At 50.6% G+C, this 27,078-nt stretch overlaps 1 protein-coding gene across 1 annotated transcript in view; it reads right to left on the bottom strand.

Moving 5' to 3' along the window:
- The window catches only part of LOC142317209 (small glutamine-rich tetratricopeptide repeat-containing protein alpha-like), a 101,509-nt gene that overhangs the window by 66,347 nt on the left and 8,084 nt on the right, over positions 1-27,078 (bottom strand). Inside the window, exons 3-4 of the mRNA XM_075353304.1 lie at positions 10,254-10,357; positions 4,639-4,717 (exon numbers count right to left, since the gene is read on the bottom strand). Of these exons, the coding sequence (XP_075209419.1) occupies positions 4,639-4,717; positions 10,254-10,357 (183 nt within the window). The remainder of the gene's footprint in view (positions 1-4,638; positions 4,718-10,253; positions 10,358-27,078) is intronic.

The following is a 27,078-nucleotide window of genomic DNA, read 5'->3' as shown; positions in this document are numbered from 1 at the left end:
AGACTTGTCCCTTAAGGGAGCCGAGCGACAAACCCTTTTCCAGTCCAGATTGAAGGAAGGACAGAAAAATGGGCAAGGCAAAAGGCCAGGGAGAAAAACCCCGAGCAGAGCACCACGACAGGAAATTTTTCCACGTCCTGTGGTAGATCTTGGCGGACGTTGGTTTCCTAACCTGTCTCATAGTGGCAATGACCTCTTGAGATAATCCTGAAGACGCTAGATCTAGGACTCAATGGCCACAGTGTCAGGTTGAGGGCCGCAGAATTCAAATGGAAAAACGGCCCTTGAGACAGCAAGTCTGGTCGGACTGGTAGTGCCCACGTTTGGCCTACCGTGAGATGCCACAGATCCGGGTACCACGACCTCCTCGGCCAGTCTGGAGTGACGAGGATGGCGCGGCGGCAGTCGGCCCTGATCGTGCGTAACACTCTGGGCAACAGTGCCAGCGGAGGAAACACATAAGGGAGTTGAAACTGCGACCAATTCCGAACTAAGGCGTCTGCCGCCATAGCTCTGTGATCGTGAGAGCGTGCCATGAATGCCATGACCTTGTTGTTGTGCCGGGACGCCATTAGGTCGACGTCCGGCCTCCCTCAGCGGCAACAGATCTCCTGAAACACGCCCGGGTGAAGAGACCATTCCCCTGCGTCCATGCCCTGGCGACTGAGAAAGTCTGCTTCCCAGTTTTCGACGCCCGGGATGTGAACTGCGGAGATGGTGGAGGCCGTGGCTTCCACCCACATCAAAATCCGCCGGACTTCCTGGAAGGCTTGCCGACTGCGTGTTCCGCCTTGGTGGTTGATGTAAGCCACCACTGTGGAGTTGTCCGACTGAATTCGGATCTGCTTGCCTTCAAGCCACTGCTGGAACACTTTTTAGGGCAAGATAAACTGCCCTGATCTTCAGAACATTGATCTGAAGCGAGGACTCTTGCTGAGTCCACGTACCCTGAGCCCTGTGGTGGAGAAAGACTGCTCCCCACCCTGACAGACTCGCGTCCATCGTGACCACCTCCCAGGATGGGGGTAGGAAGGATTTCCCATGCGATAATGACGTGGGAAGAAAGCCACCCCCTAAGGGAAGCTTTGGTTGCCTGAGAGAGGGAGACGTTCCTGTCGAGGGACGTCGGTTTCCTGTCCTATTTGCGTAGGATGTCCCAATGAAGAGGACGCAGGTGAAACTGCGCGAAAGGAACTGCCTCCATTGCTGCCACCATCTTCCCCAGGAAGTGCATGAGGCCCTTCAAGGGGTGTGCTTGACCTTGAAGGAGAGATTGCACCCCTTTCTGTAGTGAACGCTTGTTGATCAGCGGAAGCTTCACTATCGCCGATAGGGTATGAAACTCCATGCCAAGATATGTCAGCGATTGGGCTGGTGTCAGATTTGACTTTGGAAAATTGATGATCCACCCGAAACTCTGGAGAGCCCCCAGAGAAGCGTCGGGGCTGTGTTGGCATGCCTCTTGAGAGGGTGCCTTGATCAGCAGATCGTCCAAGTAAGGGATCACCGAGTGACCCTGAGAGTGGAGGACCGCAACTACTGTAGCCCTGACCTTGGTGAAAACCCGTGGGGCTGTAGCCAGGCCGAACTGCAGTGCCACGAACTGCAGGTGTTCGTCTCCTATGGTGAAGCGCAAGAAGCGTTGGTGCTCTGGAGCCACCGGTACGTGGAGAAAAGCATCTTTGATATCGATCGATGCAAGGAAATCTTCTGGGGACATTGAGGCGATGACGGAGCGGAGGGTTTCCATCCGGAACAGTCTGGTCTATACGTGTTTGTTGAGCAGTTACGGGTCCAGGACAGGACGGAAAGACCCGTCCTTCTTTGTAACCACAAACAGGTTGGAGAAAAACCCGTGACCCTGTTGCTGAAGAGGAAAAGGGACCACCACTCCTTCTGCCCTCAGGGTGCCCAGCGCCTGCAGAAGAGCCTCGGCTCGCTCGGGAGGCGGGGATAACCTGAAGAATCGAGTCGGGGGACGAGAGGCGAACTCTAACTTGTAACCGTGAGACAGAATGTCTCTCGCCCAACGGTCTTTTACCCTTGGCAGCCAGGAGTCGCAAAGGCGGGAAAGCCTGCCACCAACCGAGGATGCGGATTGAGGAGACCGAAAGCCATCAAGAAGCCGCTTTGGTAGCGGCACCTCCGGTGGTCTTTTTGACTTAGACCGCCATGAATCGGAGAGCCCTTGATCTATTCAGAGGCCTTTTGGACGAGGAGAATTGGGACCTGCCCGCGCCCCGAAAGAACCGAAACCTCGACTGCCCCATCCTCTGTTGGGGTATGTTCGGTTTGGGCTGGGGTAAAGATGTATCCTTTCCCTTGTATTGTTTGATGATTTCATCCAAACGTTCGCCAAACAGTCGGTCGCCAGAAATTGGCAAACTGGTTAAACGCTTTTTTGGAAGCAGAATCTGCCTTCCAGTTCCGTAGCCACAAGGCCCTGCAGAGTACCACCGAATTGGCGGAAGCAACCGCCATACGGCTCGCAGAGTCCAGGACAGCATTAATAGCGTAAGACGCAAATGCCGACGTCTGTGTGGCTGCGTCAATTTGCGCTTGACCTGCTGAGATAGCTTGTAGCACCCATACGGCTGCAAATGCTGGTGTAAAAGAAGCGCTGATAGCTTCATAGATAGATTTCAACCAGAGCTCCATCTGCCTGTGAGTGGCATCTTTGATTGATAGACGCTATAAGATCGTTCACTATGGCGTCCCCGTCAGGCGTATCAAGATTGAGAGCGGCCTCAGGATCAGAATCCTGATCAGCTGTCTCCGCTTCATCATCCAGGGATTCCCCCCGCTGAGACCCTGACCAATATGAAGATGTCGAGGGAATTTCCCAGCGAGCTCGCTTAGACGGTCAGGGGCTGGGGTCTGTATCAGAGACCTCACTCTGGGATCTATGAGACACCCCGGGGAGACCTCTGGTCCAACTGAGGTGGGCCAGGGAGCAATGATTCAACAGTGCCCCTGTGCTGAGATACCGGTCTGGATTGCTCAGTGGATCCTGCCGGCAGAGGGGTCGTACATGCGGCGCAGGCAGCATAGTAAGCCTGTGGTTTGGCGCTCCTGCCTTTTATGGGCGCCATGCTGTTGACTTCCCTGAGCAACACAATATATATACAGAATCAACTGTGCACCATACAGTGTAAAGCATATCTTATAAACATATGATTTAAAATTACACTCCTGCACAAATGTGGCTAGCACCACAGATGCTGCATACCCCCCGCATAAAGCGGTTGTGAGGCCACCAGGGTCCCTGCCTGGGTCTGTCAGAATTTGTCCCCCTCTGCAGCATTCAAGGAGCTGACAGGAATGGCTGCCCGCTTCTGAGGAGAGGACAGTGAGGGGGGTGGAGTATGCAAAGCATGCTCCAGCCCTCAGTGCTGCTCATCCTGTGCAGCGTCCCGCCCTTCCCCTGCTTGTCAGGGCTGTGGGCGGGAGGAAGAAAGACTAGGCCGCAAAAGCCGGGGACTCGAGTAATAAACGCGGCCGCCGTAAAAGCGCGGCCGCGCGGAAGTCCCCGGCGCACTACAAGTCCCAGCCGCGCCTCAGTGTCAAAACATGGCGGCGGCGGTCAGCGCGGTAGTCTCCCTACATAAACACACTCAGCGATGCTGAGTGTGTAATGGCACGGCTGCCGGCGTCCTGAGAGAGGAGGAAGCCGTGGGCGTGACCCTTAGAAAGTGCGGGAACTGGTGCCTCACAGTGCAGTGAGGGGAGTGGAGTATGCAAAGCATGCTCCAGCCCTCACTGCAGCTCGTCTGTAAAGCGTCCCGCCCTTCCCCTGCCTGTCAGGGCTGTGGGCGGGAGGAGGAAACACTAGGCCGTACAAGCCGGGGACTCAAGTAATGAGCGCGGCTGCCATGAAAGCGCGGCCGCGCGGAAGTCCCCGGCGCACTACAAGTCCCAGCCGCGCCTCAGTGTTAAAAACATGGCGGCGGCGGTAGTACGGTAGTCCCCCTACATAAACACACTCAGCGACGCTGAGTGTGTAATGGCACATTAACCCGGTCAGCGCCGCGGTCCCCGGTGCACTAGCACACCCAGCAATGCTGGAGTGTTGCTGTGCGCGGTCCCCACAGGGACACAGAGTACCTTCAAGTAGCAGGGCCATGTCCCTGAACGATACCCGGCTCCTATCCAGCAGAGTCTTAGGAGCTGTGGATGGAGCACGGTCTCAGTGCCTGGAGACCGATAGGATCCCACTTCACCAGAGCCCTGAGGGGGATGGGGAAGGAAAACAGCATGTGGGCTCCAGCCTCCGTACCCGCAATGGATACCTCAACCTTAACAACACCGCCGACAAGAGTGGGGTGAGAAGGGAGCATGCTGGGGGCCCTATATGGGCCCACTTTTCTTCCATCCGACATGGTCAGCAGCTGCTGCTGACCCATCTATGGAGCTGTGCGTGCGTGTCTGACCTCCTTCGCACAAAGCAAAAAACTGAGGAGCCCGTGGGAGCACGGGGGGTGTATAGGCAGAAGGGGAGGGGCTTAACACTTTTAAGTGTAATACTTTGTGCGGCCTCCGGAGGCATAGCCTATACACCCAATTGTCTGGGTCTCCCAATAGAGCGACAAAGAAATATACCAGATCATTAACTACTTCATTTTTATTTTTGCTTTTTACCTTCTGTTTTCAGTCGTTCAGCTTCTGTTATGTCCTCATCGGATAGAGAAGTCCAATCTGAGGTCGTCGGTGAGGATTCCTTACCAAGAGAAGCAAATTTATTAATGTAATTATATAATAATTCCAGATGAATCCACTGAAACATGTCTAAATTAAACAGATATGATATTAGATTGACTAATCAGCTAAAACAAAGTCTGATATATTAGTCCTATAGACCAAGTTGCAAGAAGGAAAACAAAATGCAACAAAAAACATGAAATAATATGCATCTAGCTTCTAATCTACTGACGTGCCCAATGTCCGTGTTATCAGGACAGCTGGTTGTAATGACACTGCTGCGCCACTGAAGACTGGCAGGGGCATCAGTGTATGCATTGTGGCTTCACCTTTAAACTGTCCGTTGTTTTGGTGGTAAAACTAGTGCTATTTGCAAATTCAGGATCAGAGCCTCCCAGTAGGGTTATGGAAAAAGGCTGTGAGCCGGGGACAGATGTGTGAAAACTGGCGGTTACAGCTGTTCTGATGTGTGACGGAGGGGGAGCAGTGAGCAGCTCCAGTCACACGGAATTACAGGTATTCTAATAAAACTGCACTGGGCAGCTCATCTTCATAGTGTATGAGGGCAGGAACAGTACAAACATTTTTAATCTCACCGAAGTACCCCTTTAAAGAGAAGCGGTCATCAGAATTGTGTAGATCTTTTTATATCCACTTGGTGGTTTAGAAAATGTGGAATTTATAAAATCCTGATGACTAAGTAATGGCATGTATGTAAAGATGCTTTCATGTGTATTCAATCCTTACTTTTCTTGTAGAAATGCATTTTGCTGTTATAGAGAAATCCATAGTTGAACCTGTATGCCAATGAGCTGCAGCGGGCGGGCATTACACTTACAGCTCTTCTGCTTCTCTCCCTATCTCATGCCCGCGGTTTCCAGTCTCTCAAGTTTCAGTTACCTGTCAGTCAGGTACAAGTGGGGAATCAGGAGAGCTGTTAGTATAATGATCACCAGCTACACTTGCAGCTCACTGGCATATAGTTTCAACTATGGATTTCTCTAAAACAGCAAAATGCATTTCTACAAGAAAGACAATAATTACTTACTGGTAATTGGATTATCCAGAGCCATGACAGCAGCGTACGTGAGAGAGTGTCCGCCCCCAGGAACAGGAAACCTTTCTGACATAAAAGGGGCAGCCCCTCTCCAAAGCCCCAGTGTGTTTTTAGAGCCTTTGGTGTAATCACTTTATTATTAATAGGTACAGTGGAACCTTGGTTAACGAGAACAATCCATTCTGGGACTGTGCTTGGTAACCAAGTTACTCGTTCAGCAAAGCAAGATTTCCCATAGGAAATCATCGCAATGCAGACAATTCGTTCCACAACTTGTTAAATGTCCCATCCTGGTCCCCTATTCTATCATTCCACATGTACACACACACACCACACACACACCACACACACACCCCTTCCGTTCCAACGCCGGTCTCCTGAAAATTGCTGTTTGATAGTATGGGCTGTGTATCGGGTTACCATCGCGACGAGGGCGGAAATAGCGCTGACGTAAAAGGCAGAGCCACTTGCCTCTGATTGGCCAGCGCGCTGCCTTTGAGTAGCGGTGACAGCCGAAGTTCCTGCCTCGTCGCGTTGGTTGCGGATACACATTCTGGAGCGGCAAACTACAGGACCCAGGAGGCCAGCGATGAAAGCTACACATATTATATGCTCACCTTACCTTCCGTTCCATCGCCGGCCTCCTGGGTCTTGTAGTTCTACAAGAACCATGAGGCCGGCGATGGAACGGAAGGTAAGGTGTGCATAATACTGTATGTGTGTGCGTGCATGTTTGTTTGTGCGTGTTTGTGTGTGTTTTGTGCGTGCTTGTGTGAACTGAAAAAGCGGGTCAGAGCGCGGTGGATGTACGGAACCGGAAGTGTATGCGGTGAGTATTTGCTCGTCCAGCAAAGCTTTCTCGTAAACCGAGTTACAAATTTACAGAAAGCTTTGCTTGTTAAGCGAAATTCTTTACTCGTTAAGCGAGGTTCCACTGAATATCCATTATCAAATAGAAGAAACTCCCATTTTGCTGTACCCATTCTACATACTGTGAGACCAAACACTTATTTTATATATTATTTATATACCAGTAAGTAATTATCGGCTTTTCCCTTCCCATGACAGCACCGTACACGACAGAATAAAATAGAAGAATTCTAAGGTGAGACCACCGCAGAGACTCCTTTCTCGGATGGAGTAAGAACAGACAGATTCACATCCAAATGGTAGTGCTTAACAAAAGGCAGAAGGTGAAGACCATACTGCAGCCTTACAGATCTGCTCTACCGAGGCATCCGCCCAAGAAGTGGCTATAGCCCTAGTAGAATGGACCCTAATCACCTGAGGAGGGGCTACTCCTCTCTTACCCACCTATCAGTGGAGCTGGTGGCCTCAATCCCTCTATTTGGACTGCCAAAAGAGCAAACATGGCAGAGGATTTTCTTTAACTTATCTCTAGGAAAAGATTGTCAACTTGATAAAGATTATTTAATGTAGATATACACTTGAGCCTGAAATTGTGCATCTTGGGAGTAGTAGGAGAGGAGGTAGGTCCTGCTGCTACACAACTCGCAATATCGAAACTTGTGTATCAGATCAGGAAAACGATTGCTAGACACTGGTTGGCCTCTAGCCCACCTGGGATGTCAGAGATAATTGTTAGCCTAAATAATAGAAAAGAATTTATATCAAAAGAGGCGCCATTCCCAAGTTCGGTAAACAATGGGCTAAGTAAGAGGCGCCATTCCCAAGTTCGGTAAACAATGGGCTAAGTAAGAGGCGCCATTCCCAAGTTCGGTAAACAATGGGCTAAGTAAGAGGCGCCATTCCCAAGTTCGGTAAACAATGGGCTAAGTAAGAGGCGCCATTCCCAAGTTTGCTAAACAATGGGCTAAGTAAGAGGCGCCATTCCCAAGTTCGGTAAACAATGGGCTAAGTAAGAGGCGCCATTCCCAAGTTCGGTAAACAATGGGCTAAGTAAGAGGCGCCATTCCCAAGTTTGGTAAACAATGGGCTAAGTAAGAGGCGCCATTCCCAAGTTCGGTAAACAATGGGCTAAGTAAGAGGCGCCATTCCCAAGTTCGGTAAACAATGGGCTAAGTAAAGGTCCAGTCACACTAAGCAACTTACCAGCGATCCCAACAACGATAGGGATCGCTGGTAAGTTGCTAAGATGTTGCTGGTGAGATGTCACACTGCGACGCTCCAGCGATCCCACCAGCAACCTGACCTGGCAGGGATCGCTGGAGCGTCGCTACACGAGTTGCTGGTGAGCTCACCAGCAACCAGTGACCAGCCCCCAGCGCCGCGTGGAAGATGCTGCGCTTGGTAACTAAGGTAAATATCGGGTAACCAACCCGATATTTACCTTGGTTACCAGCGCACGGAGCTACACGTGCAGAGAGCAGGGAGCAGCGCACACTGAGCGCTGGCTCCCTGCTCTCCTAGTTACAGCACACATCGGGTTAATTACCCGATGTGTGCTGCAGCTACATGTGCACAGAGCAGGGAGCAGCACACACCGCTTAGCGCTGGCTCCTTGCTCTCCTAGTTACAGCACACATCGGGTTAATTACCCGATGTGTACTGCAGCTAAATGTGCACAGAGCAGGGAGCAGCGCACAATGCTTAGCGCTGGCTCCCTGCTCTCCTAGCTACAGCACACATCGGGTTAATTAACCCGATGTGTCCCGCAGCTACATGTGCACAGAGCAGGAGCCGGCACTGACAGTGAGAGCGGCGGAGGCTGGTAACAAAGGTAAAAATCGGGTAACCAAGGACAGGGCTTCTTGGTTACCCGATGTTTACTGTGGTTACCAGCCTCCGCAGAAGCCGGCTCCTGCTGCCTGCACATTTAGTTGTTGCTCTGTCGCTGTCACACACAGCGATCTGTGCTTCACAGCGGGAGAGCAACAACTAAAAAATGGCCCAGGACATTCGGCAACAACCAACGACCTCACAGCAGGGGCCAGGTTGTTGCTGGATGTCACACACAGCAACATCGCTAGCAACATCGCTGTTACGTAACAAAAGTTGTTCGTTAGCAGCGATGTTGCTAGCGATGTTGCTTAGTGTGACGGGGCCTTAAGAGGCGCCATTCCCAAGTTCGGTAAACAATGGGCTAAGTAAGAGGCGCCATTCCCAAGTTTGGTAAACAATAGGCTAAGTAAGAGGCGCCATTCCCAAGTTTGGTAAACAATAGGCTAAGTAAGAGGCGCCATTCCCAAGTTTGGTAAACAATAGGCTAAGTAAGAGGCGCCATTCCCAAGTTCGGTAAACAATGGGCTAAGTGGATTCGAAGTCCTTCTGTGGTTCCAGATGAGCTTGCCAGCGATTTATTCTTTAATTGTTTGCTTTTATGATCTTGTATTTGGTATGACTTGTATTGCAAATTTTTCTCACTGCAGGGTTTAGTTAAGGGGATAGTGGGACGGGGGGTGGGGGGGGGGGGATAAAAGGGATGGGCTCTTAGTTATGTAAAGAATATTGATGAGATAATCAACCTTGACATATATTGCACTCTGATGATGCCATGATCTGTTATTACTATAATGTGTCTAATTGAATTTGTTTGATTTATATTAAAAAAAAAACAGCAAAAAAACAAAACAAAACGCATCTTTACATACATGCCATTACTTTGGGGTATAAAATCCCTATGACAAAATTCTCTAAGCCACAGAGTGGCTGGCATCCAGTGGATATAAAAAGTCTAGGCGCCCCTGTTAAAAATGCTGTTTTTGTCATATATTTAAAAAAAAAAAAGGGGATCATGCCAGAAAAAAAATCAAATTTTTCCCGACCCATAGTCAGCGGGGGATTGATCTGCCAGTCCTCCGTAACGCAGGGACAAAACGCAAAAAGAATTGACATGCTGCGTCTTCAAAAACGAAGCCAAAAAGATGCCCTGTGCGGACAGCAAAATAGACATGTCAGACTTTGCTGGGGGGAAGGAAATACATGCATATGGGTGCATCTTTGTAACCTCAAAAATGCATCAGAAAAGCAGTGAAAGATGCAGTGTGTGAACATAGCCTAATAGCCCAATTTTCTGCTTGCCTTTCATCAATTTCTGAGGCAGCAGTGTCACTGTTGTGCCGCATTTGATCCACTTCTTGATGACCGTTTTTACAGTGTTCCATGCTATAACTAATGCCTTGGGACAGTTTTTTGCACCCTTCTCTTGACTGATCACGTTCAAAGATGATATCCCTATGTATTGTAAGCTGGTTATGGATCATGGGTTTACTCTAAAATGCAACTAAGAAAATGTCAGGAAAATCCTACACGTTCTGAGGTGATTTTAAATGACAAAAACCTGGCATTTTAATAAGGGTGTGTAGACTTTTTATAGCCACCGTACATATACACCAATTATTTGTCCCCAAAAACTGAATACACTTCAAAACCACGCATGTGCTAAGTGACAGCAGCACCTTCAGAGAGCACTGTTCTTGTTACAGGACGCCAAGGTTTGGCCACTGCGGAGTATGCACCAAATGACAATAGGTCCCCCTATAACAAACTATGTCATAAAATACAAATCCCCCGATACCTGCAGTGTAGCTCCAGCAAATAACTCTGGCAGGGTCTGCAATACGGCGAGGCTTTGATCTTCCATAGAAACATCAAATGCGGTTTCAAGACACTGGATTGCAACTGTACAGAAAAAATAAAAAAGGACAAAGTGAAGAATTGTATTACTATATACACAAAGATTCTAGCTCTCAGGCGCCCTACAATAATTAAGAGAGAGGTCATCTCCAGAAAAGGGGCCCCTGACTTGCCATCTCACTGGAGTTATGTGGCCATTTGCATATAGGTGAATAAAAGGAAAAAAAAAAAAAAAAAAAGAAGACCGTGCATCTGAGGATCTCCCTCACTCACTAAAACGCAGAGTAAGTGGCTTACTATACATACTTTAGCTGTAGTGGAAGGTTTTAAAAACATATCCAGGTCAATATGAGTTTGTGGATACCAAACATGTAAAGTGTTATTTTTGTTATTATTGTTTCTTAAGTCATTTGATTTAACCAGTTAAGGATCAAACCAATTTTGCACCTTAGGCCTAAGCCACACGACGAGAAAAACAGTGCAAGTGGAGTGCGATAAAACATCGCATTCCCCTCGGACTAATTCTAGCCTGTGTGTCAGCACACATGAGCGATTAGTTTGTCAGCCCTAATCGGACCGAGAAAACAATCGCAGCATGCTGCGATTGTAATGCAAGACTTTTTCTCTCGCACCCATTCAAGTGAATGGGGCGAGAGAAAAATCGCACTGCACTCACAGTACACCGGGTGTACCGCGAGTGCAGTGCAAGAATCACAATAGCCGGCTACGCAGGAGAGAGGGAGAGAAATCCCTCCCTCCCCTCCTGAGTGCCGGCCCGCCACCCGCAGCTGAGGTCTGCTCGCACGAACGGACCTCAGTTGCAAGGACACACGCATGACACTCGGCTCTGCTGTACTGCCAGCACGAGCCGAGTCTCATGCAAGGGGATCGCAGTAGTCCCCGTGTGGCCCCGGCCTTAGAGCGAGTGGAATGCAATGTTTTATCGCATTCCACTCGGACCAATTCTAGCCTGTGTGTCAGCGCACATGAGCGATTATTTTCTCAGCCCTAATCAGTCAAGAAAACAATGGCAGCATGCAGTGATTGTAATGCGAGACTCTTTCTCTCGCACCCATTCAAGTGTATGGGGCGAGAGAAAAATCGCACTGCACTCGCGGTACACCGGTGTATCGCGAGTGCAGGGCGAGAATGTCAATAGCCGGCTACGGAGGAGAGAGGGAGAGAAATGAGCCAAGTGTCATGCAAGGATCCTAGTAGATCCCCGTGTGGCCCCGGCCTAACGCCAGGCCAAATTTTACAATCTGACCAGTGTCACTTTATGAGGTTATGACTCTGGAACGCTTCCACAGATCTCGGTGATTCTGATAGCCTTTTCGTGGCATATTGTACTTCATGATCGTGGTAAATTCAGGATGAAAAGTTTTGCTTTTATTTGTGATAAAAAAATAGGAAATTTGAGAAAAAAAAATTTTAAAATTTCACAATTTTTAAACTTTTAAATTTTATGCCCTTAAACCAGAGAGTTATGTCCCACAAAATAGTTACTAAATTACATTTCCCACTTGTCTACTTTACATCAGCGCAATTTTTGGAACAAAACTTTTTGGGGCGAGGAAGTTAGAAGGGTTCAAAGTTCATCAGCAATTTCTCATTTTTTCAACAAAACCATTTTTTTTTAGTGACCACATCATATTTGAAGTGACTTTGAGGGGCCGAGGTGACAGAAAATACCCAAAAGTGACCCCATTCTAAAAACTACACCCCTCACAGTGCTCAAAATCACATCCAAGGAGGTAATTAACCCTTCAGGTGCTTCGCAGGAACTAAAGTGATGTGGAAAAAAAATTAAAAAAAAATATTTTTATATATATATTTATTTATATTTTATATAAAATGATTTTACCTAAAAACATTGCTTTAGCTGCAATTTATTCACTTTTAGAAGAAATAATACAACAAAATGGAACCCAAAATATGTTACCCAGTTTCTTCTGAGCACCATGATACCCCAAATGTGATCAGAAACCTGTTTGGAAAAATGGGAGGACCCAGAACAGGAGGAGCAATATTTGAATTTTGGAACAGAAATTTGGCTGAAATAGATTGCCGGCACCATGTCATATTTGCAAGGCCCCTAAGGAACCGACAAAGCAGAAACCCCCCACAAGTGACCCCATTTTGTAAACTAGTCCCCTACTGGCCAGATAAATATAACAAAAAGAGGGTAAGCAACTAACAAAAAATTCAAAAACACCTCTAAAACAATTACTTTATTAAATATGGTTAAAATGGGTAGTGATAATTGTAGACAAAATTGGAGGCAGGAATAGAGGCTAAATTGCCTGACTGCGTAGGTGAATACACCAGACGTTTTTGGGCACCCCCACTCAACGTCTGCTTACCCTAAAAAGTCCCTACTGATAACCTCTAGCCATTCTAAATGGTATCCATCACCAAACAACAAAGTGCAAAATGTGCTAACAACACAATCTCAAGTCTCAGATCACACATTTCACACTATTTCTGAACATAATCATAAATAAAGTTAGTCTAATGACTCAAACATAAATATGTAATGTGGCCTATAAAAAATTACTCAGGTAGCAGGAAATCCAAAACGGTCTCATACAGCTGAGGCCTATACAAATATAACCCTACCCACATATAATTTTACTTATCTGCTGGGTTAAGAGAAGTCTTCAAGCGTTTCCCCCCCCCTTTTTTTTTGGGGGGTGGGGGCCATCATTAGATGTCGGACTTTTAAATCGGTACCAGAGTATTAGGTCATCTTACTAATCACTGGCTACCCTAGACACGGGCAGGTAATAGCCCATAAGGAGATGCCCATCATCCTCCAAATGCAGGAGGCTTTAATTGAAATGCACAGCGTCCCACCACAGGATACTATGGAGTGGGGGAGTAGTAGTCTCCTAACCATAAAGAGGTGACCCTCGTCCTCCAAGTGTAGGGCATTTTCAATAGAGTCACTGTGTTTCACCGCAGGATATTCCAGAGTGTGGGGGCAATCAATCGTGCGGTGGGATGTGGCGACTATTGAAACGCGACTACCACTCCCGAAAACAGAAACCTCACACAAATGACCGCATTTTGGAAACTAGACCCCTCAAGGAATTTATCTAGATGGTTGGCGAGCACCTTCAACCCCAGGTGCTTCATGGCATTTTATAAACTTGAGCTGTGAAAAGTAAAAATAATTTACCACAAAATTGTCACTTCAAATAGGTAGCTTTTTTTCCATAAGGGTAACAGGAAAAAAAATGCACCAAAAAAATGTATTTTGCAATTTTGAGTACGGTGACATGACATGATATGTGGTGGAAATCAACTGTTTGGGCGCACGGCAGGGATCGGAAAGGAAGGAATGCCATTTGACTGCAAAATACGTAATTACTTACCGGTAATGTGTTTTTTCTGAACCCATGACAGCACCACGAGAGAGGGGATCCGCCCTTCAAGGACAGGAAACCTCCAGGATAAAAAGGGGCGGTACCTCTCCCCGCATCAGTTGGTTTGCAGAGCATGAAAGGACCTCCGGAGGAAACAACATTATAACATAACCAGCACCAACATGAACCCCGTGCAGCTAAAAAACAGCCAATTATCCACATGCAGGGAGGGAATGTAAGGGTGCTGTCATGGGTTCAGAAAAAACACATTACCGGTAAGTAATTACGTATTTTTCCAGCACCCATGACAGCACCACGAGAGAATTACATAGATAGAGGAATAAGCCAAGGGGGGGGAAAAAATCACAGAACCGAGCTCCCCCGGTGAAGCCAGCAAGGATAAGGCCAACTTATAGTGCCTATAGCGAGTGAAAGGGGAAGATTACGTGGCCCCTGACAAGCTGCTCAAAGGTGACATACGATCTTGCAGCCCAGGAGATGTCATTGCCCTTGTGCAGGGAACTTTCAGACCTACAGGCACATACCTACCACAAGCCGAGCAGACGAAGAAGTGGCTGCGCAGATCCACCCACCAAGTGGATTTAGAAGCCTGGAGCGTCTAGCTATCACCCTGAAAGAAAACAAACCGGACCTGCCTCTGCTGCAGACAGATATTCCATAAGGAACCGCTAATGTCCAGCAAATGGCTCCCCCCTCCCCTTCCTGATCTTGCCGACTATCCCAAAGGATGGAAGAACAATTCCCTTTTGAATTAAGAAAACATGACGTACTATCAGGAGGCAAGGAGGGGCAGGTTTCAGGACACCTTATCCTTGAAAGCTGAGTAATGGTGGAACTAAGATAGTGCCTGGAAGTCACTATCCCTACAAGCCGATGTGACGGTGTCAGGAAGTCTGTTTCAGAGGCAGAGTAGTTAATAACATGGACTCCAAGGGATCAATGGGGCTTTGTCAGGGCAGATAGAACGAGAATAAGGCCCCAAGGGGGCAAGATACATTGCGCAGAGGGCTAGACCATACCCGAATGAACCGGGAGGCCAGCGGACTCCAGACTGGACACAATAGTAACAGGTAGCAAGGGCCCCTTTTTCGAACTCTTGGTGAACGCAATGACAGAGCCAGTGTCAACCCCTTCCGGAAAAACTCCACGATTGCCGCAACAGTCGTCGGTCCATCAGGGCTCACCCTTGGAAGACAAGAATATTGTCCAGGCCCCTTTTTTTTTTGTTTTTTTTTTTTTTTCAACCGGCTTACTACTCCGAAGAAGAGTAGGGACAAGAACAAGAGAAAACCCTGAGTCGTAAGGTGACCTTTCAAAAAAGACCACACTGTAAGATGCAATATGCCTGACAGGGGGTGAAGATCTGGAACCTGAGTGAGGAGGACCAGTATGACCCCCGGCCTCGAGAACGACAAGTTACCAGGGAATAAAATCATGGTAATCTGGCAAAAAATGGCGCTATCAGGATCATCACAGCCCTGTTCTCCAGGATTTTCTTCAACACGGCTGGAAACAGGCTATGAGTGGACAGGTACAACAAGGTCACATCTACATTCGAACAGCAGGGCGTCCACCACATGAGGCAGATCCCTAGGATTTAGAGAACAGAACCAGTGAACCTTATTTCAGGCCACAACGAGGTCTATTATCAGAACACAGGCAACGTATAGCGAAGTGGCGATGGACTGACGGAGGACCCATCCCCCGTCTCAACCGGCCGCTGCCGAAAACAGTCCAAACCGATTACTCTTCTCCATACAGGAACTGACGACCAGACAGGGAGGGTAGGGACCAGCCCACCGCTCAGTCTACAACCAGCCATATCCTGGCAATTTTTAAGAAAAGAAAAGAAAACAAACCATGGGATTCGCTTCCAGACCACACACCGCAGAACAGGTGACCCCGAAGGCGGGCTCCTTTTTGAAGACGTGCGCCAAAAGCAAGCACCTTAGGATCTCAAGTCATCTGAAGCGTGTTTCATTACTTCACCGGTTCAACCAGCAATGTAGGGATTCGAATGTGCCGGAGCGCAAGCACTTGGTCAATGATCCTCAACAATTGCTTGAGTCCCCAATATGTCCCACTGAAGGTCACTACCGTGTGCGCCCGGTCCCACCGAACTGTCGCAATGGCGGATGTAAGGGAACCCTGAAGGGACATAGCACCTTTGAGGGACACCTTGGTGCCTCTGGTGCCGGATCCATTAGGACCGGAAGACGAAATACCCGAACTTCTGAATCGAAGTAAGCCATAAAAGAAGGGAATTTTGTTACTTACCGTAAATTCCTTTTCTTCTAGCTCCAATTGGGAGACCCAGACGATTGGGTGTATAGCTACTGCCTCCGGAGGCCACACAAAGCATTACACTAAAAAGTGTAAGGCCCCTCCCCTTCTGGCTATACACCCCCCGTGGGATCACGGGCTGCTCAGTTTTAGTGCTAAAGCAAGAAGGAGGAAAGCCAATAACTGGTTTAAACAAATTCAATCCGAAGTAACATCGGAGAACTGAAACCGTTCAACATGAACAACATGTGTACCCGAAAAAACCAAAAATCCCGAAGGAAACAGGGCGGGTGCTGGGTCTCCCAATTGGAGCTAGAAGAAAAGGAATTTACGGTAAGTAACAAAATTCCCTTCTTCTTCGGCGCTCCATTGGGAGACCCAGACGATTGGGACGTCCAAAAGCAGTCCCTGGGTGGGTAAATTAATACCTCAAGTTAGAGCTGCAAAACAGCCCTCCCCTACGAGGAGGAAACCGCCGCCTGCAGGACTCTTCTACCTAGGCTGGCGTCCGCCGAAGCGTAGGTATGCACCTGATAATGTTTGGTGAAAGTGTGCAGACTCGACCAGGTAGCTGCCTGGCACACCTGTTGAGCCGTAGCCTGGTGTCGTAATGCCCAGGACGCACCCACGGCTCTGGTAGAATGGGCCTTCAGCCCTGATGGAACCGGAAGCCCAGCAGAACGGTAGGCTTCAAGAATTGGTTCCTTGATCCATCGAGCCAGGGTGGATTTGGAAACCTGCGATCCTTTGCGCTTACCAGCGACAAGGACAAAGAGTGCATCCGAGCGGCGCAGGGGCGCCGTGCGGGAAATGTAGATTCTGAGTGCTCTCACCAGATCCAACAAATGCAAATCCTTTTCATACCGATGAACTGGATGAGGACAAAAGGAAGGTAAGGAGATATCCTGATTGAGATGAAAAGAGGATACCACCTTAGGGAGAAACTCCTGAATCGGGCGCAGCACTACCTTGTCCTGGTGAAAAACCAGGAAGGGAGCTTTGGATGACAGCGCTGCTAGCTCGGATACCCTCCGAAGAGACGTGACCGCTACCAGAAAGGCCACTTTCTGTGAGAGTCGAGAAAGTGAAACATCCTTCAGAGGCTCGAAGGGCGGCTTCTGGAGAGCAACTAGTACCCTGTTCAGATCCCATGGATCTAACGGCCGTTTGTACGGAGGGACGATGTGACAAACCCCCTGCAGGAACGTGCGTACCTGAGGAAGTCGTGCTAGACGCTTTTGAAAAAATACAGATAGCGCTGAGACTTGCCCTTTAAGGGAGCCGAGCGATAAGCCTTTTTCCAAACCAGATTGCAGGAAGGAAAGAAAAGTAGGCAATGCAAATGGCCAGGGGGACACTCCCTGTGCCGAGCACCAGGATAAGAAAATCTTCCACGTTCTGTGGTAGATCTTAGCAGACGTGGGCTTCCTAGCCTGTCTCATGGTGGCCACGACCCCTTGAGATAATCCTGAAGATGCTAGTATCCAGGACTCAATGGCCACACAGTCAGGTTCAGGGCCGTAGAATTCAGATGGAAAAACGGCCCTTGTGACAGTAAGTCTGGCCGGTCTGGTAGCGCCCACGGTTGGCCGACCGTGAGATGCCACAGATCCGGATACCACGACCTCCTCGGCCAGTCTGGGGCGACGAGCAAGACGCGGCGGCAGTCGGACCTGATCTTGCGTAGCACTCTGGGCAAGAGTGCCAGAGGGGGAAACACATAAGGCAGCTGGAACTGCGACCAATCTTGCACTAAGGCGTCTGCCGCCAGAGCTCTGTGATCGCGAGACCGTGCCATGAACGTTGGGACCTTGTTGTTGTGCCGGGACGCCATTAGGTCGACGTCCGGCCTTCCCCAGCGGCGACAGATTTCCTGAAACACGTCCGGGTGAAGGGACCATTCCCCTGCGTCCATACCCTGGCGACTGAGGAAGTCTGCTTCCCAGTTTTCTACGCCGGGGATGTGAACTGCGGATATGGTGGAGGCCGTGGCTTCCACCCACATCAGAATCCGCCGGACTTCCTGGAAGGCTTGCCGACTGCGTGTCCCGCCTTGGTGGTTGATGTATGCCACCGCTGTGGAGTTGTCCGACTGAATTCGGATCTGCTTTCCTTCCAGCCACTGCTGGAAGGCTTGTAGGGCAAGATACACTGCCCTGATTTCCAGAACATTGATCTGAAGGGTGGACTCCTGCTGAGTCCACGTACCCTGAGCCCTGTGGTGTAGAAAAACTGCTCCCCACCCTGACAGACTCGCGTCTGTCGTGACCACCGCCCAGGATGGGGGTAGGAAGGACCTTCCTTGTGATAATGAGGTGGGAAGAAGCCACCATTGAAGAGAGTCCTTGGCCGTCTGGGAAAGGGAGACTTTCCTGTCTAAGGACGTCGACTTCCCGTCCCATTGGCGGAGAATGTCCCATTGAAGTGGGCGCAGATGAAACTGCGCAAACGGGACTGCCTCCATTGCTGCCACCATCTTCCCCAGGAAGTGCATGAGGCGTCTTAAGGGGTGCGACTGGCCTTGAAGGAGAGAGTGCACCCCTGTCTGTAGTGAACGCTGCTTGTCCATCGGAAGCTTCACTATCGCTGAGAGAGTATGAAACTCCATGCCAAGATATGTTAGTGATTGGGTCGGTGACAGATTTGACTTTGAAAAGCTGATGATCCACCCGAAAGTCTGGAGAGTCTCCAGCGCAACGTTCAGGCTGTGTTGGCATGCCTCCTGAGAGGGTGCCTTGACAAGTAGATCGTCCAAGTAAGGGATCACCGAGTGTCCCTGAGAGTGCAAGACTGCTACCACTGCTGCCATGACCTTGGTGAAAACCCGTGGGGCTGTCGCCAGACCAAATGGCAGGGCTACGAACTGAAGGTGTTCGTCTCCTATAACGAAGCGTAGAAAACGCTGGTGCTCTGGAGCAATCGGCACGTGGAGATAAGCATCTTTGATGTCTATTGATGCTAGGAAATCTCCTTGAGACATCGAGGCAATGACGGAGCGGAGAGATTCCATCCGGAACCGCCTGGTTTTCACGTGCTTGTTGAGCAGTTTTAGGTCCAGAACAGGACGGAAAGAGCCGTCCTTTTTTGGCACCACAAACAGATTGGAGTAAAAACCTTGACCTCGTTCCTGAAGAGGAACAGGGATCACCACTCTTTCTGCCCTTAGAGAGCACACCGCCTGCAGAAGAGCATCGGCTCGGTCGGGATGTGGGGAAGTTCTGAAGAACCGAGGCGGAGGACGAGAACTGAACTCTATCCGGTACCCGTGAGACAAAATGTCTGTTACCCACCGGTCTTTGACCTGTGGCAACCAAATGTCGCAAAAGCGGGAGAGCCTGCCACCGACCGAGGATGCGGAGAGAGGAGGCCGAAAGTCATGAGGCAGCCGGCTTGGAAGCGGTTCCTCCGGCTGCTTTCTTTGGGCGTGAGTGAGCCCGCCAGGAATCTGAGCTCCTCTGCTCCTTCTGAGTCCTTTTGGACGAGGAGAATTGGGCCCTGCCCGAGCCTCGAAAGGACCGAAACCTCGACTGTCCCCTCCACTGTTGAGGTTTGCTTGATCTGGGCTGGGGTAAGGAAGAGTCCTTACCCTTGGACTGTTTAATGATTTCAGCCAATTGCTCACCAAACAGTTTGTCCTGAGATAATGGCAAACTGGTTAAGCATTTTTTGGAAGCAGAATCTGCTTTCCATTCCTTTAACCATAAGGCTCTGCGTAAAACCACAGAGTTGGCGGACGCCATTGACGTACGGCTGGTAGAGTCTAAGACCGCATTGATAGCGTAAGTCGCAAACGCAGACATTTGCGAGGTCAAGGACGCCACTTGCGGCACTGATGGACGTATGACAGAGTCCACCTGCGCCAGACCAGCTGAAATAGCTTGGAGTGCCCACACGGCTGCGAATGCTGGAGCAAACGACGCGCCGATAGCTTCATAGACAGATTTCAACCAAAGGTCCATCTGTCTGTCATTGGCATCTTTAAGTGAAGCCCCATCTTCCACTGCCACTATGGATCTAGCCGCAAGCCTGGAGATTGGGGGGTCCACCTTTGGACACTGGGTCCAGCGTTTGACCACGTCAGGGGGAAAGGGATAACGTGTATCCTTAAGACGTTTGGAGAAACGCTTATCTGGATAAGCATGGTGTTTCTGGACTGCTTCTCTGAAGTCAGCGTGGTTCAGAAAAGTACTCAATTTACGCTTGGGATACCTGAAATGGAATTTCTCCTGCTGTGCTGCTGCCTCCTCCGCTGGAGGAGAAATATCCAGCAGTCTATTGATGGCCGCTATAAGATCATTCACCATGGCGTCACCATCAGGGGTATCCAGGTTGAGAGCGGTCTCAGGATTAGACTCATGATCACCTAGCTCTGTCTCATCATACAGAGAATCCTCTCGCTGAGACCCTGACCAGCGTGATGACGCCGAGGGTCTCTCCCAGCGAGCTCGCTTAGGCTGCCTGGGACTGTCGTCCGAGTCAGAGCCTTCAGCCTGTGATGCCTGGGACCCCCTTGGAGCACGGATTAGTTCCAACTGAGGGGGACCGGGGAACATTGAATCAGCAGTGCCCATGGTCTGAGTGACCGGCCTGGACTGCAAAGTTTCTAGAATTTTTGTCATAGTCACAGACATCTTATCAGCAAAAACTGCAAAGTCTGTCCCCGTCACCGGGGCAGGGTTCACAGGCGTCTCTGCCTGGGCCACTACTAGCATAGACTCCGGCTGACGAAGTGGCACAGGGACCGAACATTGCACACAATGGGGGTCAGTGGAACCTGCCGGTAGATCAGCCCCACATGCGGTACAGGCAGCATATAAAGCCTGTGCCTTGGCACCCTTGCTTTTTGCGGATGACATGCTGTTGTCTCCTCAGAGCAATATAGGGGTATAAGCCAAGAAGCGACCGTACAGTGCAATATATAGGTACAGACAAAAGTACACAAAACAACACTGTGGCACTAGTGGAGTCAGCACCTAGGTGCTGCTTACCGCCCGCTTAACAGCGGGTGTGTGGTCGCCAGAATCCCCTGTCTGGGTCTCCCAGGGCTATGTCCGTTCTCCAGCTCAGACTGCGTGCAGGAATGGCTGCCGGCGTCCTGTGAAGAGGGGCGGGCCGTGGGCGTGCTGCAGACAAAGAGCGGGAAACTGGCGTCCCACTGTGCCCAGTGAGAGGGCTGGAGTATGTAAATAAGACTCCAGCCCTCGGCGCTGACTATTGTACAGCGTCTCTCCCCTTCCCTGACTGACAGGGCTGGGGGCGGGAACGAAACGTAACTAGGCCGCAGAAGCCGGGGACTAGATTTATAAGCGCTGCCATCGTAAAAGCACGGTCGGCGCGAAGTCCCCGGCGCACCACAAATCTCAGCCGCGCCGCAGTCTCCGGGGGCGGCCGGCGCGGGAGTTCCCCACACATAAACTCACTCAGCTAAGCTGCAGTGAGTATAACCCAAGCGCGCAGCGCTACTGTCCCCGGCGCACTAGAACACCCAGCAACGCTGGAGTGTGTCTGTGCCTGTCTGTACGGGGACACAGAGTACCTGAATGTTTCAGGGCCTTGTCCCTGACGGTACCCAGCTCCGTATCCAGCAGGATCTCCGGGTCTGTGGATGGAGCCCGGCCTCAGAGCCTGGAGGCCGGTAAGATCCCACTTCACCAGAGCCCTCAGGGGGATGGGGAAGGAAAACAGCATGTGGGCTCCAGCCTCCGTACCCGCAATGGGTACCTTAACAAACACCGCCAACAAGAGTGGGGTGAGAAGGGAGCATGCTGGGGGCCCTTTAGCATGGGCCCTCTTTTCTTCCATCCGATATAGTCAGCAGCTACTGCTGACTAAACAGTGGAGCTATGCGTGGATGTCTGACCTCCTTCGCACAAAGCTTGAAAACTGAGCAGCCCGTGATCCCACGGGGGGTGTATAGCCAGAAGGGGAGGGGCCTTACACTTTTTAGTGTAATGCTTTGTGTGGCCTCCGGAGGCAGTAGCTATACACCCAATCGTCTGGGTCTCCTAATGGAGCGCCGAAGAAAAGAAAATTAGGACTGTCCTTGGACACAATCCTGAGTCTCCTAGTGGATGAGCCTTTTCCGTGTGAGCAGGAAGAACCCCCTCCCGCAGAAAGGCGGCACGATGACAGGCAGGCCTGCCACCAAACAAGAAGTTGCCGAGGTAAGGGAAGATAAGCACTTCTCTGCACCGTAACGTCTGAACATCTTGCGAAGACTCCCAGCCCATCGACATCCCTTGGAAAGGTTGCATACCGGAAACGTCGAATGTTTCCTTCCATATACAGGCTACTCTGAGGAACACTAAACGACGTTGAACTGGACATGATAGTATGCATCCGTCAGATTCACTACGGGTATGTGACCGCCGGGAATAAATGTTTCATACTGGACCTCCCGGACACTATTCCGAAACAGGTTTACCACGAGAGAACTGGTTGCCAGTCTGGGTGAGGCCGCAGATGAGTCTAAAAGGAACGCTGCCGCTCCTTGTGAGAAGAGGAGTGGGGACATGATCCGTCTAGGGGCTCTCTGGCATAGCCTAACCTTGATGTGTTCAACTCATACTGCCAGGGACTCCATTGTGGAAGCAGCTTCATTAGCTGTTGCAAGCCCCAGCTGAAAATTCCCAGGTATTTGAGGAAGTGGCGTTATTTCCATCCTAGAACGCTGGAAGACCTTACCTCCCTCATTTTCACAGAACAGGGAATTGCCCCCCCAATCCCTTCAGCCGTTACTTGTCCAGTCTCAACTGTAGAGCCGCTGTGAGCTAACAAGGGCAGGCACAAGCAGCCTAGAGCGGCCGATGACTATTTGAAAACCTGAGAGCAGCGACAGTCAGCTTAAGGGCCCCTGCGACAGAAGGAACAAGCTGCTTCCTCAAAGGGCAGGCTGGGTTGAACTTTGCCTATCCGCCTGTGGCCCTTATATAGCAATGAGGGACTATACATTATCAACAACCGGGAGGCATCACGTTTCCCTCTTCTAGGCCACAACATACTAAATCGAGACATCACTTGGGTGCCACTTCAGGGATGCCCATAGCGGGCCCGACCACAGTCACTAGTGTCACATTGTTCTCCATCGAGAAGTCTGAACAACCCGAGATACTGTCAGACATTGATGGGGAAGCTGAAGAATTCCACTCACCCTCTGACCTGACAGTCTCCATAACCAGGGAAGGCAGGCCTGAATTTCCGAAGGCCATGACGCTGCAAAACTGTCAAGCCAACATCGGGCTTGACAGCCCTAAGCCAAGTCCTCACCTGAGAGGTTGTGCTCAATACCCTTCTGGCACCACTTCTGAGACCAGGTAACAGACATCTCCTGATTAAAGGGAGCGTGGTCCAGGCATTGAAGTGTATCCATTGAGTCCGCCCCAAAAACAGGCAAGAGTGGCTCTGAACAAAGTGAACTTTCATGAAGGTCACTTACCACTCTGATGCAGAGGCGGAACTGGGGTAGAAGGAGGAATGATGGCATCTGATCAATCTCCCCTGCAGGCTCTGGGCGTCGGTCCTGCTGGATTTTAGACTCCACTAATTGGACCAGGTGCCGATCCTTCCAGAGAATCACATGAGCTAGTATACCCGTCCGCGTTGAGGCTTGCAATCACACTGCCCCAACTGCGTGCCAGCCTGCGCTGTCTGGTAGGAGCAGAACTGGAGGTTGCCTCAGTGAGCCCCCTTTTTTTTTTTTTGAATGACATGACTGCTCACATCTAAGGGTTATCAGTCATTTGAGCGCGACCGACCAGAGCCATATGAGTGCAGCAACTGCCAGCAACCAGCTCCCTCTGTCCCCCAGCTGTCAACACGGAGCTGTTACCGTGTACATAGCAGTCTGCAAGAACGGAGTCAAACCCATAACGTTATAGGAGCCATGTCGCTAATGCGGAGGCCGACCCACACCAAGGGTCTCCAACACCAGGCCCGCAGGCCACATGCAACCCTGGAAGCTGTTTCCAGCAGCACGGGGACAGCCGTATTCCACCGGAGGGGGTGAAGCCTTCAGTTCATCTCACTGCAGCCGAGTCTCCGCACACAGCCGGTGTCTCTTCCAGGAGGTGACGTCAGCTGAGCGTCATGCGAGAACCCAGAGAAGATCCCGCGCCTGCGCGCGCGCACACACACACACACACACACACACACACACGGCAGCGGCCATCCTCAAGATGGCATCCCCCGTTGTCTCTCCTGCCCAATCACCCGGAGTGGCCGGACAGATACTTGTGAGGCCCTGAAGCACACTGTGGGACACCACCACTGACCTCTAGGCCGGTAAGACAGCGTCACTGCTCCTGCAGCATTGGAGCGTGGGAGACACTGACATTCACAGGCATAGCCCCTGTGGGCTGCTGGGGCGAGTCCTCAGACTTGCTGCTGGTAGGCTCCGCTACTCCCAGGTGAGGCCAAAGAAACAAGTACATCCCCCGTGGGCCTGCAGCTACGAGGACGCCACCGCAGGGAAGCGCAGCAGCAGCCACGAGGACGCCACCGCAGGGAAGCGCAGCAGCAGCCACGAGGACGCCACCGCAGGGAAGCGCAGCAGCCACCTCCATCACAGCCCCTGTGCCGGTGGTAAGGAGAGGGGGGGGGGGGGGAAGGGAGGGAGCCCACGCGCAGACGGAACCCCCGTGGGTTTGTTGCGGCGGGAGAGCACTTGCGGCCGACCAACCCTTACCTGGTCCCCGCAGGCTCCACACCACGTCCTCGCGCCTGGAATCCGTCCTGGCGTCACCGGAGGATGGTGTGCCGCACGCAGGCCCGACCCCCGTGGGTCCGCTGCGGCAGCTCCACGGCACCTCAGCCGACCGCAGCAGGACCCATGCCGCTGCCAGAGCCAGCCGGCTGGGCGCCGGTTTTGAATCTTCGGCCCAAGAGGACCATCCTGGATCTCTGGAGGCTCCCTGTTCAAGGACAGGAAACCAACTGATGCGGGGAGAGGTACCGCCCCTTTTTATCCTGGAGGTTTCCTGTCCTTGAAGGGCGGATCCCCTCTCTCGTGGTGCTGTCATGGGTGCTGGAAAAAATTGGCTGGAATCATTAGTGAACGCCATGTTGTGTTTGGAGAGCCCCTGAGGTGCTTAAACAGTGGAGCTCCCCCAAATGTGACCTCATTCTGGAAAAAGGACCCCTCGAGGATTTTATCCAGGGGTATAGTGAGCATTTTGAGCCCACAGGTACTTTCACAGAATTTGATAACCTTTGGTCGTTAAATTGAAAATTGCAATTTGTTTTCATAAAAACGTTGCTCTAGCACAAACTTTATCACTTTTTCAAGACACAACACCAAAATGTGGACATTGCAGGTTGTTACCCACTTTCTTATGAGTGCAGCGATACCCCACATGTGACCAAAAACCTCTGCTTGGACAAACTGGAGGGCTCGGAACAGAAAGAGCACTATTTGAATGTTGGAAAAGCTGAAATAGATTGTTGGCACCATGTCGCATTTGCAGGGCCCCTAAAAGATACCTATACAGCAGAAACCTCCCACAAGTGACCCCATTTTGGAAACAAGACGCCAAGGATTTTATTCAGTGGTATAGAGAGCATTTTGAACCCTGGGAGCATCACAAAAATGTTGCTGTAGCAGCAAATTTCTCACTTTTAAGGGCGCTTTACATGCTACAATATATCTTACGATGTGTCGACGGGGTCACGTCGTAAGTGACGCACATTCGGCATCGTAAGTTACATTGTAGCATGTAACAGCTACGTGCGATTGAACGGTAAAACGTTCATCGCATGCACGTCGTTCATTTCCTAAAAATTGAATGTCAGATTGTTCATCGTACCCGATGAACAGATCTTACCTGCGTCCTGCGGCTCCCGCCGGCAATGCAAAAGGAAGGAGGTGGAGGAGCCTCCCTACACTGCCAGAGAGGCTCCTCCACCTGGTCCTTCACAATTACTATACCCCTACACTGCCAGAGAGGCTCCTCCACCTGGTCCTTTACAATTACTATACCCCTACACTGCCAGAGGAGGCTCCTCCACCTGGTCCTTCACAATCACTATACCCCTACACTGCCAGAGAGGCTCCTCCATCTGGTCCTCCACAATTACTATACCCCTACACTGCCAGAGAGGCTCCTCCATCTGGTCCTTCACAATTACTATACCCCTACACTGCCAGAGAGGCTCCTCCACCTGGTCCTTCACAATTACTATACCCCTACACTGCCAGAGAGGCTCCTCCATCTGGTCCTTCACAATTACTATACCCCTACACTGCCAGAGAGGCTCCTCCACCTGGTCCTTTACAATTACTATACCCCCTACACTGCCAGAGAGGCTCCTCCACCTGGTCCTTTACAATTACTATACCCCCTACACTGCCAGAGGAGGCTCCTCCACCTGGTCCTTTACAATTACTATACCCCTACACTGCCAGAGGAGGCTCCTCCACCTGGTCCTTTACAATTACTATACCCCTACACTGCCAGAGAAGCTCCTCCACCTGGTCCTTCACAATTACTATACCCCTACACTGCCAGAGAGGCTCCTCCACCTGGTCCTTCACAATTACTATACCCCTACACTGCCAGAGAAGCTCCTCCACCTGGGCCTTCACAATTACTATACCCCTACACTGCCAGAGAAGCTCCTCCACCTGGTCCTTTACAATTACTATACCCCTACACTGCCAGAGAAGCTCCTCCACCTGGTCCTTCACAATTACTATACCCCTACACTGCCAGAGAGGCTCCTCCACCTGGTCCTTCACAATTACTATACCCCTACACTGCCAGAGAGGCTCCTCCACCTGGTCCTTCACAATTACTATACCCCTACACTGCCAGAGAGGCTCCTCCACCTGGTCCTTCACAATTACTATACCCCTACACTGCCAGAGAGGCTCCTCCAGCTGGTCCTTTACAATTACTATACCCCTACACTGCCAGAGAGGCTCCTCCACCTGGTCCTTTACAATTACTATACCCCTACACTGCCAGAGGAGGCTCTTCCACCTGGTCCTTCACAATTACTATACCCCTACACTGCCAGAGAAGCTCCTCCACCTGGTCCTTCACAATTACTATACCCCTACACTGCCAGAGAAGCTCCTCCACCTGGTCCTTCACAATT

The sequence above is a fragment of the Anomaloglossus baeobatrachus genome, chromosome 1 (genome assembly GCF_048569485.1).
Source record: "Anomaloglossus baeobatrachus isolate aAnoBae1 chromosome 1, aAnoBae1.hap1, whole genome shotgun sequence".
NCBI lineage: Eukaryota > Metazoa > Chordata > Amphibia > Anura > Aromobatidae > Anomaloglossus > Anomaloglossus baeobatrachus.
This window is presented reverse-complemented; position numbering and strand designations above follow the sequence as displayed.